The sequence below is a fragment of the Schistocerca cancellata genome, chromosome 3, assembly GCF_023864275.1.
Source record: "Schistocerca cancellata isolate TAMUIC-IGC-003103 chromosome 3, iqSchCanc2.1, whole genome shotgun sequence".
In the NCBI taxonomy this organism is placed as follows: domain Eukaryota; kingdom Metazoa; phylum Arthropoda; class Insecta; order Orthoptera; family Acrididae; genus Schistocerca; species Schistocerca cancellata.
The window spans coordinates 291,088,803-291,102,141 of NC_064628.1; the positions used below are offsets into that span (position 1 = coordinate 291,088,803).

Consider the following 13,339-nt stretch of genomic DNA (forward strand, 5'->3'; position numbering starts at 1 on the left):
ATATTGGCTTCGCTGTTGGAAGAACTTTGTAAGAAGATATTCAGGTCTAATTTTGTTGGATGATTATCATTGCAATGTTCACTTGAAAAAAATATAATCAAGCTGCAGTCACTAGTACATAATCAGTTCTCTTCGTCAAGGTTTATCAATGTACTGAAATAAGGTTGACACAAATCAGGATATTTAGAGGATCACCCACGACAATTTGAAATCCTGCTGAATTTTGTTTTATACTGTGTTCTCCATTGTGAATATTAGGTGAAGAAATTACGTTCATTTTGTGCACATGGTGTAAAAAACATGTTATGTTTTAAGCATTTCTTCACAAATCATCAGTATTACTATGAGTTTGTGTCATAATAATGTGTTACTTCTTATTTTAAATTAACAGACTACACGTATGTGAAACGACAAATTAAAAAAAAATATCGAATGCAAAACAGATAATAATACCTTTAAACATAAAAGAAATATAAGTAAAATAAATAATTTGGAATAATGGTGAGTTTTTAGATATTTTAGTTCCACAGGAGGAGTATACTGCACGTGCTTTTCTATGTGCTCAGATCCAAGTCAATTAAGTCTTCAACCTACGCAGAAGTGCTTCAGTTTTTACGGCGGAGACTGGCAATTTTGGAATCAGTTATATATGTATTTACAACTTACTTATTAAAGACATTTATCGTGTCCGACTTCCAGAATTTTCTTAAGAATATTACACATCGGATGTTGTACTGGAATATGTTCGCTGTAAACGGAGAGCGCTGTGGGTGGATTCCCACTCTGACATCCACTATAATGAGGAAGATGACGTTTTAGTGAAGCAAGCCGCATCTATAGGAACTATTCTCGATATGAAATTGCCATATACAAAGTCCTTACGTGAAGCAAGAGCCATCGAAAGTAGCAATGGTAAGAAATGTGGAATGCGTCCCAATAAACGAAAGGTGGATATCGTGCGGCATTACAACTTCAGATTCCGAAAAGACCATGGTTCAGGACGGATTCATATGGATCAATCGACGATTTCCACCATCATTCGACTCCGCTTTAACCATGTCTCTTTTCATTTCCATCCATATAGAACAAACATTTACAGTTCCCCTGCATGTGAGTGTCATACTGTGTCTGAAGATGATTTAAACCACATCTTGGTTTCGTGTTCCAAATCTGACTGAACGATCAAAATTTTTTAAGACTTTGATGGGAACGGGTTACCTCCTTCCCCAATCAGCTCCTTTTTTTTTTTTTTTTTTAAAGAAACACATACGCCTTAATAAAGTAATTGTTAAATACTTAAGAGTACAAGGAAAAATTTATAGGTTTTAATGTTTATGTTTCAACTTTTCTATCTTGTTTATGATTAAATCACAAAATTAGTGTGAATTAATCAATATAAAATACCTAATTTAGTTATAAATCTATTTGTTAAAAAACTCTGGTGATCAGACTGGTGACAGCCTGAGGTTTTATATTTGTAAATAAGTACTTACGTATCCTCATCGTAAAATTATGTATACTATGTAATCATGTGTTTTGGATGGCTAAATAAACTCTGGAAGCGAAATAAGTAAAAAAAATTCCCCACTCCTTTTATCACGCTACGTTACAAGCAACAACTACGGGCTGTTTGACAAGGTTGTCTCGACCCTACCACGGGGCGCGTATTAAATCGGCGGCGAGACAGTGCGCAGACACTCTCGGAATGCGATAATTTTCCATTAATGCGGAAATTAGTAATATATATGTGGTGTATGTTCTTTCAGACATGTCCTAAAGAACAGACGCCATTTTGATCCGCCGGCCGGGGTGGCCGAGCGGTTCTAGGCACTACAGTCTGGAGCCGAGCGACCACTACGGTTGCAGGTTCGAATCCTGCCTCGGGCACGGATGTGTGTGATGTCCTTAGGTTAGTTAGGTTTAAGTAGTTCTAAGTTCTAGGAGACTGATGACCTCAGAAGTTAAGTCCCATAGTGCTCATAGCCATTTGAACCATTTTGATCCACCTGACTTTATGAATTAAGGCAGAAAGGAATTACAGACCTTGTATATATATATATATATATATATATATATATATACTGATTAAAACCAATGGAAAGCCCTCGATTTGATATATATATATATATATATATATATATATATATATATATATATATATATCGAATCGAGGGCTTTCCCATTGGTTTAAATCAGTATATATATATATATATATATATATATATATAGGGTGTTACAAAAAGGTACGTCCAAACTTTCAGGAAACATTCCTCACACACAAAGAAAGAAAATATGTTATGTGGACATGTGTCTGGAAACGCTTACTTTCCATGTTAGAGCTCATTTTATTACTTCTCTTCAAATCACATTAATCATGGAATGGAAACACACAGCAACAGAACGTACCAGCGTGACTTCAAACACTTTGTTACAGGAAATGTTCAAAATGTCCTCCGTTAGCGAGGATACATGCATCCACCCTCCGTCGCATGGAATCCCTGATGCGCTGATGCAGCCCTGGAGAATGGCGTATTGTATCACAGCCGTCCACAATACGGAGTCTCTACATTTGGTACCGGGGTTGCGTAGACAAGAGCTTTCAAATGCCCCCATAAACGAAAGTCAAGAGGGTTGAGGTCAGGAGAGCGTGGAGGCCATGGAATTGGTCCGCCTCTACCAATCCATCGGTCACCGAATCTGTTGTTGAGAAGCGTACGAACACGTCGACTGAAATGTGCAGGAGCTCCGTCGGGCATGAACCACATGTTGTGTCGTACTTGTAAAGGCACATGTTCTAGCAGCACAGATAGAGTATGCCGTATGAAATCATGATAACGTGCTCCATTGAGCGTAGGTGGAAGAACATGCGGCCCAACGAAGACATCACCAACAATGCCTGCCCAAACGTTCACAGAAAATCTGTGTTGATGACGTGATTGCGCAATTCAGCATTACCTTCCTTCAATTGGGCCAACTGGCGGTGAATCGAGGAAGTACAGTACGTACTGATGAAACTAAAATGAGCTCTAACATGGAAATTAAGCGTTTCCGGACACATGTCCACAAAACATCTTTTCTTTATTTGTGTGTGAGGAATGTTTCCTGAAAGTTTGGCCGTACCTTTTTGTAACACCCTGTATATATATCCGAAAGAACAGACACCACATATATATAATTAAGGAGACGGCGGCCAATGATCTCTTCAGTGTGGACGCGCACCAGGCTCGAACTCTTACGGGAATCGTCGAAATGCCGCGAGTAATGAGGACAATGGGCACTATATTATTAGCGTGTTGACAAGCTGAGAATTTGGGTCTGACGGGAGGAATACTAGGGTAGTCCGTGCAGGTGCACTGACCACTGTGCTCGGATGGCTTAGTGGTCAGAGCATCTGCCTATTGAGCAGGAGATCTGGTTCGAATTCCCGTGCGGCACAAATTTTCAACTTTGCCCATTCATTTAAATCAATGCTCACTTGCACCCAACGTCTGCAATTCCTTTGTGTCTTAAGAAATTAGTAGCTAATATTACTAACGCATGAAACACACATGAACAGAATCTACGTAAATCAATGCGCACTGCTGGAGAGGAAACTGGCTCTCAGTCGTCCCGTGCGGTAGTTGTAGAGTTCTGAGGAAGACCACTTCCCTCACCACAAGCGCTGCTCGTTCAGCAGTTCACAGACAAAGTTCCCTTCTCCGCAATTGCAAGTGTAATTAGTGCCCGATTCGCCAGTTATTTTCTCTGCAGTCGTCTATTTCGCCAGTCAGCAAATTAACGTTCGATATGTAGCTCGGTGTGCAGGCGAATGTGATGTGGTTGTGGTTCCAGAACATTGTGCTACGAATCAGTTGATACCTTATCTCATATTACTTTCAACTAATGTACTAACGTTTCAGAACTGTTAACCTGGCACATTCTTTAAATAATACGTAAAGCTACTTGTACGTTTACGAGATTGTGAGAGGAAACGCCATCAATCACGCTACTGGCTATTGTACAGTGTAGTAAGGTACCTTGGACACTTACCCCTTTCAGGTAACGGAACCACCTTCGAAGCGATTGAGCGCAAGACAGCAATCACGACGGGACCCAGTCCGGCAATCCCAGCTCCTGTAAAGTGCAAAAACATAATGCACTGAGTCATTTGTTCGTTGAGCTCAGTAGGTGCCATCTCGCAGTGTTTTCAATGCGCTACGCTCCCACCACACAGCTTACCACTGTTTCTGAGAACCACTCCAGTAGTTTCCGAACCATGCAAGAAAGCATCGACTGCGGACTTATACTGAGTCTATCAAAAACGCAACATAACAAAATCAGTTACATTTAATCGACTTGTGATCTAAAATGACGCAAAGAATAGGCTGCAATATCCAAAATATGAAGCCGCTACATACTACGATAAGAGCCATTAAGTGTACAAGGTGAAAAGGAATCAAGGAAACTTTCAGAGTGTTTACCCAGTGTAAAAATTATTTACATTGTCCTTATCCCTGCAGTAGCAAAATATTCTAAATATGCGCAATATGGCGCCCTCTTTTTTTTCTGTGGATAGAGTACAGCTCGGATGTGGGAAACTGTTCAAGTGTTAAGGATCGCTTATGTGGTATCATCCAGAGACACTGGTGTCACAGCAAAGTCGGCAACGCTAATCGATAGCACAGACGTTAGCGACGTCTCACTGCATTCTACAGCTACCAATGGGAGGCACTCCAGAAGACCACGCCACCTGCTCACAAGGGAACCTCCCCATCGCACCCCCCTCAGATTTAGTTATAAGTTGGCACAGTGGATAGGCCTTGAGAAACTGAACACAGTTCAATCGAGGAAAAGGAAGAAGTTGTGTGGAACTATGAAAAAATAAGCAAAATATACAAACTGAGTAGTTCATGGGCAACATAAGCAACATCAAGGATACTGTGAGCACAGGAGTGCCGTGGTACCGTGGTTAGCGTGAGCAGCTGAAGAACGAGAGGTCCTTGGTTCAAGTCTTCCCTCGAGTGAAAAGTTTAAATTTTTATTTTCAGACAATTATCAGAGTTCAGTAACTCACACATAATCAGCTTCGCTCTCCAAAATTCCAGGACATGTTCAGATTTGCTTGGACATATGCAGAATTTGACGGTCTACATACGGAAAAAATTGAAAACGTTAAAAACATATGTTTTGACAGATCACAGGGAAAACTGAGCGACTGTGAAATTGTTGCATTCATTTGTTGCAGTTTATGTGACACACTCTTATGTTTTCATCACTTTTTTGGGAGTGATTATCACATCCACAAGAAAACCTAAATCGGGCAAGGTAGAAGAATCTTTTTACCTATTCGCCAAGCGTGCAAGTTAGGTGCGTCGACAACGTATTCCTGTCATGTGACGCACATGCCGTCACCAGTGTCGTATACAATATATCAGATGTCTTTTCCTGGATAAAATGTTTTCGGTTCCCATTGGAGAGGCACGTCCTTTCGTCTACTAATCGCACGGTTTTGCGGTGCGGTCGCAAAACACAGACACTAAACTTATTACAGTGAACAGAGACGTCAATGAACGAACGGACAGATCATAACTTTGCAAAAATAAAGTAAGTAAAATTTTGGTTCGAGGTAAGATTTGAACCAAGGACCCCTCGTTCCACAGCTCCTCACGCTAACCACGAGACCACGGCGCTCCTATGCTAATCGTTTCCTTGTTGTTGCTTATGTTGCCCATGAACCACTCAATTTGTATATTTTGCTTATTTTTTCATAGTTCCACACAACTTCTTCCTGTTTTCTCGATTGATCTGTGTTCAGTTTTTCAAGGTCTATCCTGTGTGCCAACTTATAACTAAATCTGAGGGGGGTGCGATGGGGAGGTTCCCTTGTCAGTATAGCAGCGCCCTCACACTGAGGTCAACGTAGTGTCGAGCAGGCAAGAGCTCACCCCAGCTCGTGAACTCAGCTACAGCAGTCGACGTCATAATGTAGGACAGTGACAGCGGTTAAAGTTTCAGGCGATGAAATGTACTTTCGTAAATGCTGCGTTTTGTGCTGCATCAAGTGATGCTTTAATAGTCAATGATAGCTGTAAATTATCAAGCAATTCTGTGGTAAAGAACTGTGTCAAAATTAAGTAAATCTTTTATTCATTTATGTAATGAAGTGAACTAATGTTTCATGTCTTCTAGTTTGATGAGCTTTCTCCCAGACCAATCAAAGAAACTACAGTTATGGCTGGATGACAGTAGTTGCGCCAACTCACAACATCCTGTCTAGATCACGTATTAGCCCTCTACAGCCCTGTAGTTTCGCAGTTGCGGGGGCTACATATTTATTAGTCGGAAAATGAATTACAGAAACACAAATTAGTATTCCAAGGTCCAAATGTTTGGGATCCCCGCATTAGAGTAGAGAGTGGAATTCGGTTATAAGAAAGGTGTGCGGACATTTGCCACGCCGGACATTTGCCATAATTTTACCTGCTCCGAAGGGTTGGGTCCCTTGTCTCCCCCTCCCCCTCCACCTCCTATATTATGTTTACAGCTGTTCTCATTTCGAATTCTTGAATATTTACTTCGTCTTCTTTGGTGAAGGAATTTCGGAAAACTGCATTTAGTAACACCGCTTTAGTGGCGCTGTCATCAGTAACATTACCGTCGCTGTCGCGCAGTTAAGGTACTTACTGAGCGTTTCCGCTGGTTTACTTAACATAGGACCAGAATCTCTTTGGATTTTGCGACACATTTCTAGAGAGAGTTTCGTTCTGGAAACTATTAAATGCATCTCGCATTGAAATCCGCAGCAAATTTCGAGCCTCAGTAAAACTTCGCCAATCTTGGAGATTCTGCGTTCGTCTAAATTATACGTACCTTTTTCGGCGTTCCAGCAGCAGCTTTCTGTCGTGTTTTGTGTACCATAGGGGATCAGTTCCGTCTCTTATTAATTTATTTGGTATGAATCTCTCGAGTGATGTTGATAATATTTTTTTGAAGGCGTGCCACATAAGGTCTTCACTTACATAGTGTGGAAGGATTGGAGACTGTCTCATAGAAAGACGTCAAGAAATTTTAGCTGCTTTTATAAACAGACATATTTCGCGTGTAGTTTTGGTGAACTTCTTTGATACGGTACTGAGCCTCGCTACGACTGTGTGTTCACTAATCCCTGTATCCGTCGTGATGGTCGGGATTATTTGTGGCTAAGAGGTCAAGTGTGTTTTCGTACCCATTTACAGTTTGAATGGCCTCGTGAACTAATTGTTCAAAATAATTTTAAAAAGACGCATTTAGAACAATTACGGAAGTTGTTTTCTATCTACAATAGGGTCTGAAAATGTATTTTTGTCAACATACGAAAGGTTGACTGAAGTCACTGCCAACTATAATTGTATGAATAGGGTACCTATTTGTGATGAGACTCAAGTTTTCTTTGAACTGCTCAGAAACTGTTTTATCTGAGACCGGGAGACGGTAAAAGGAGCCAGTTATTAATTTATTCCGGTTGTCGAATATAACCTCTGTCCATAGTGAGTCACAGGAACTACCTGCTTGAATGTCGCTTGTGAGCTGGAACACACATTACATTATTTTTCCTTAAGTTGTGCTTCTTGTTTCTGTAATAGTGCAGATCATGAACAGAATTCCCTCAAAAACCTAGGATGCTTTCTCTGTGACCCTGTAAATACCAGAGCTAAACAATGTAGAACAACAACGTACGTTACAAGCATAGCATTCTGTATTACTTCATTTACTTATTTCTAACATTTTAAAATTCTACGTCGACTTTAGATGACATGTCAATCATAGATGTTCTTATCTCTATTTAGTGAACGTATTTTCAGTCATGTTTTTCAACATTGTCCCGCTACACTTTATTAACTAATGTTTCGCCGCAAGGGATATCGGATGTTAGAGAGTAAATTAATATGGAGTATATCGTTCTTCTTTTCAAACATTCACATGCCCATTTCTCCGTTCCTCATTGTCTTTTGGGCATGCAGCTGTAGTAATTAAAGTAGGCACAAATGAAGTGATGAAAAATAAATGATTAGCGTACATTCACATTCTCTTTACATCGTTCCTTTTTTGTTGCTCCCATGCCGATGGACTGTTTCTATCGCAATCAGTAAGCGTGAAAGGAAGCTACCGTACAGACAGAGGGATCTATATTTATACTTGGCAGAACTGATTACATACTGGCATAATCGTCGGTATTGCTTTCGTTTCCCAAAAATTATAAATATTTCGATTTCGGAAAAGAAGCTCTGTATTTCGCCAAGATGTCGAAGAAGGAGGTCCCTTACGTACTGGTTGTATCGAGTAAGATGTGGAGACGGAGGTTTGAAAGCCGACAGCAGAAGTTCGAGGAAGGGCGTCCCTTACCTGAGGGATCGCTACTCAAGCTACCTGGCGAAGGGGCAAGTGTGGCAAATGTCCGGCGTTGCAAATGTCCGGCGCGCAAATGTCCGGCATTTATCAGAAAACATCTTCCACCATGTGTGTGTGTGTGTGTGTGTGTGTGTGTGTGTGTGTGTGTGCAGGTTAGGGGGCGCTTAGCGATGAGGTTATGAGTCCTTTCCCCGGCTAAACATGACATGGAATTCGTTAACCTTAGAGGTAAAAATGCATCGGGAAGTATACTAGATTTGCATCCTGTATGCCTCCAAAACTGCCTGAATAGACGTAGGAAGGCCCGGCGGTCGTTAACCTTAGAGGTAAAAATGCATCGGGAAGTATACTAGATTTGCATCCTGTATGCCTCCAAAACTGCCTGAATAGACGTAGGAAGGCCCGGCGGTCGTTAACCTTAGAGGTAAAAATGCATCGGGAAGTATACTAGATTTGCATCCTGTATGCCTCCAAAACTGCCTGAATAGACGTAGGAAGGCCCGGCGGTACCGACCGACCACCGTTGCATGCTCAGCCAACTGGCGTCATCGGATGCGGATATGCAGGGGCATGGGATTACGACACCGTCCTCCCGGCCATTCTCAGTTCGCGTGTCCTGGAGCCACTGCTGCTCATTCACGTAGCTTCTCAAGCGGCATCACGAGACTGAGTACACCCCAGCAGGTTAACACTGCACCGCAGCTCTGACAGTCAGCCACCCAATTGCCAGCCAAACCCCATGGTGCTTAACTTTGGTGATCTGACAGGAACCAGAGTATCCACCACGACATGGCCATTGACGTACATCCCCAAACCATCTACAAATTTAAGCATGTCTTCTTCCTTCTACACTATAGAAACACTATAAGTTAAATTTACTTATTTGATGTGCTTCATGGAGTTACAGTTTTAATGGCCAGCACTCCATAATGCTTTTAGTTTCTCTATGTCACAGAAAGTCTGCAGAATAGTTAATTGCTACATAAGCTTCTGGGCATTTGATGCCCTCCTTAAGTTGGCTATTATAAGCGGTCCACTCGCATTAATTTGAGAACCATCTATGTTCGACGTCAACTAGCAATAAACATTCACAGACAATTGGTGGCAGAGAGGGAGAGAGATAGAGAGACAGACAGACAGAGACAGAAAGAATGAGAGAGAGAGAGAGAGAGAGGAGAGAGAGAGAGAGAGAGAGAGAGAGAGACAGAGAGACTTGGGGGATGTGGGAAACGGTGCAGTCGCTGTCATAATGTAGAAAAGGAGAGATTTATCTGACATACGAAAGGGCATGATCATAGTCTTTTGGGTCAAGGATGGAAGCATTTCCGAAAGGGCTAAGTTTGTGAACTGTTTGCATGCTCCATGGTTAAAGCACAACGTGCTTGGCAAAATGGAGCTATCCAAAGCCGGCGCCGAGGCAACTGGAGTGGACCACGGGCCAGGGATGACAGGGATGAGCGACGGCTGTGTAGATGCATACGGGCGAATAGATGTCCAACTGTTGAGTAACTGACCGCCCAAATAAACCAAGAGGCTACCAACGGTGTTTCCTCAACGATCGTTCAGCAAACGTTGCTGTGTATGGGTCTCTGCAGCATGCGCCTGGTTGATGCACCCATGTTTATCAGCAACGAAGACTGAATTTTACACATCACCAATACCGAAGCTGGACGCCCAATGAGTGGCGACATGTGGCCCATCAGGCAGGTCACTGTTGGTTTTGCGAGGAGGTTGAAATCGTTGGTGCATTGATACCTAGTACAGCTGTATCAAAGCCTCCTATTGCATTTAGCTCGTAATATGAACGCTGTTGTCTCTCTGCATTGCGGGAGTGTTGAGAGATGGCAGCTCACTTATATGATCAGGATCTCGTTCAGATCTATTGTCCTGATGCACTGGAGAATTTGCACGATGAGCACTGCCTCTCCAGTAGAGTCATGTGCTCAGAGGTGGGTGTCATGACAGATCAATCTGAAGATTGGAACAAAAGAAGGCGCTATCCACTTGTTGTTAATGTCTAAATACGCTGTGAAGCACCCAGAAGGAGAGAAGGTAACGGAATGAAACTCCACAGGTTGAGAGGGTATGTGATGTTATTGCAGTGGTGGGAAAATCGAGTCAAATTTACAAGGAAGTTAGCAGTATCTTGTACATGGCTGCACGTTCAGAGACCGTGAATAGTTACAATTGAAAGAAATTCAGCCCTCAGTCACTATTTTTAACAAATTAACCTGGTTTCGACACTGCTAGGAGTGTCTTCTTCAGAATTTAAAACAAAGAATGGTCTATATTCTATAACATGGTCACAGAATTATGACTAAGAACGTGTGATAAGAGTATACGTACGGAATCGTCGTGAAAGACTGGCAGTACTTGTATGTCTTTTATAAAATAATGAATATGCCAAAAGGGCATTAGTCACAAATGTATTTAAGATAAGGAAAACTGTAATGGCGAGCCACTAAGGGCTGCTCGTTACTTGCGTGGTGCAGGTTGCAAAACGGAGTCCGTAGTAACGAGCAGCCCTTAGAGTCGCCATCACAATTTTCTTTATCTTAAATATATTTGTTACTAATGCCCTTTTGGCATATTTATTATTTTATAAAAGACATACAAGTACTGCCAGTCTTTCACGACGATTCCGTACGTATACTCTATCATACGTTCTTAGTCATAATTCTGTGACAATGTAATAGAATATAGACCATTCTTTGTTTTAAATTCTGAAGAAGACACTCCTAGCAGTGACGAAACCAGGTTAATTTGTTGAAAATAGTGACCGAGGGCTGAATTTTTTTCAGTTGCGAAGTTAGCAGTATCAGCCCAGTTTCGACAGCATCCACTATGGATAAAATTCATATCAGTGTGATGTTGCATCCCCTGTGGCCGCGATGCATACACTGATTCAGTTGCAAAAGGTGCCGTCAAGATGGCCCACAACTGTTGTAATTGGTCTTTGATTTCCTTGATACAGACACAGGCATGGAGTTCATGTCCGAGATCAAAATGGTTCAAATGGCTCTGAGCACTATGGGACTCAACAGCGGAGGTCATCAGTCCCCTACAACTTAGAACTACTTAAACCTAAATAACCTAAGGACATCACACACATCCATGCCCGAGGCAGGATTCGAACCTGCGACCGTAGCGGTCGCGCGGTTCCAGATTGAAGCGCCTAGAACCGCTCGGCCACTCCGGCCAGCTCGTCCGAGATCGTACACACGCATGTTCTATCTGCGACAGATATGGGGATCATGCTGGCTACAGGAGTACCTCATACTCACGAATACAGTTCGTAGAAACAGGTGCCAAGAATGGACGAGCATTCTTCTCTTCAAAAAATGGGACAAAGTGGCCGTGCGGTTCTTGAAGCTGCAGTCTGGAACCGCGAGACCGCTACGGTCGCAGGTTCGAATCCTGCCTCGGGCATGGATGTGTGTGATGTCCTTAGGTTAGTTAGGTTTAACTAGTTCTAAGTTATAGGGGACTAATGACCTCAGAAGTTGAGACCCATAGTGCTCAGAGCCATTTGAACCAGAAGTCACCCCCACTGGCTCTCCACGCCATGAAGCCAGGACTAATGCTGCTGTGCCTTTCCAAAACACTGCAATAATTGGACCCCTCTCCAGGTCGCCGACATACACTCCTGAAAATTGAAATAAGAACACCGTGAATTCATTGTCCCAGGAAGGGGAAACTTTATTGACACATTCCTGGGGTCAGATACATCACATGATCACACTGACAGAACCACAGGCACATAGACACAGGCAACAGAGCATGCACAATGTCGGCACTAGTACAGTGTATATCCACCTTTCGCAGCAATGCAGGCTGCTGTTCTCCCATGGAGACGATCGTAGAGATGCTGGATGTAGTCCTGTGGAACGGCTTGCCATGCCATTTCCACCTGGCGCCTCAGTTGGACCAGCGTTCGTGCTGGACGTGCAGACCGCATGAGACGACGCTTCATCCAGTCCCAAACATGCTCAATGGGGGACAGATCCGGAGATCTTGCTGGCCAGGGTAGTTGACTTACACCTTCTAGAGCACGTTGGGTGGCACGGGATACATGCGGACGTGCATTGTCCTGTTGGAACAGCAAGTTCCCTTGCCGGTCTAGGAATGGTAGAACGATGGGTTCGATGACGGTTTGGATGTACCGTGCACTATTCAGTGTCCCCTCGACGATCACCAGTGGTGTACGGCCAGTGTAGGAGATCGCTCCCCACACCATGATGCCGGGTGTTGGCCCTGTGTGCCTCGGTCGTATGCAGTCCTGATTGTGGCGCTCACCTGCACGGCGCCAAACACGCATACGACCATCATTGGCACCAAGGTAGAAGCGACTCTCATCGCTGAAGACGACACGTCTCCATTCGTCCCTCCATTCACGCCTGTCGCGACACCACTGGAGGCGGGCTGCACGATGTTGGGGCGTGAGCGGAAGACGGCCTAACGGTGTGCGGGACCGTAGCCCAGCTTCATGGAGACGGTTGCGAATGGTCCTCGCCGATACCCCAGGAGCAACAGTGTCCCTAATTTGCTGGGAAGTGGCGGTGCGGTCCCCTACGGCACTGCGTAGGATCCTACGGTCTTGGCGTGCATCCGTGCGTCGCTGCGGTCCGGTCCCAGGTCGACGGGCACGTGCACCTTCCGCCGACCACTGGCGACAACATCGATGTACTGTGGAGACTTCACGCCCCACGTGTTGAGCAATTCGGCGGTACGTCCACCCGGCCTCCCGCATGCCCACTATACGCCCTCGCTCAAAGTCCGTCAACTGCACATACGGTTCACGTCCACGCTGTCGCGGCATGCTACCAGTGTTAAAGACTGCGATGGAGCTCCGTATGCCACGGCAAACTGCCTGACACTGACGGCGGCGGTGCACAAATGCTGCGCAGCTAGCGCCATTCGACGGCCAACACCGCGGTTCCTGGTGTGTCCGCTGTGCCGTGCGTGTGATCAT

At 43.8% G+C, this 13,339-nt stretch overlaps 1 protein-coding gene across 1 annotated transcript in view; it reads right to left on the bottom strand.

Moving 5' to 3' along the window:
• The window catches only part of LOC126174983 (proton-coupled folate transporter), a 263,537-nt gene that overhangs the window by 19,088 nt on the left and 231,110 nt on the right, over positions 1-13,339 (bottom strand). Inside the window, exon 8 of the mRNA XM_049921459.1 lies at positions 4,030-4,113. Coding sequence (XP_049777416.1) covers positions 4,030-4,113 — 84 coding nt within the window. The remainder of the gene's footprint in view (positions 1-4,029; positions 4,114-13,339) is intronic.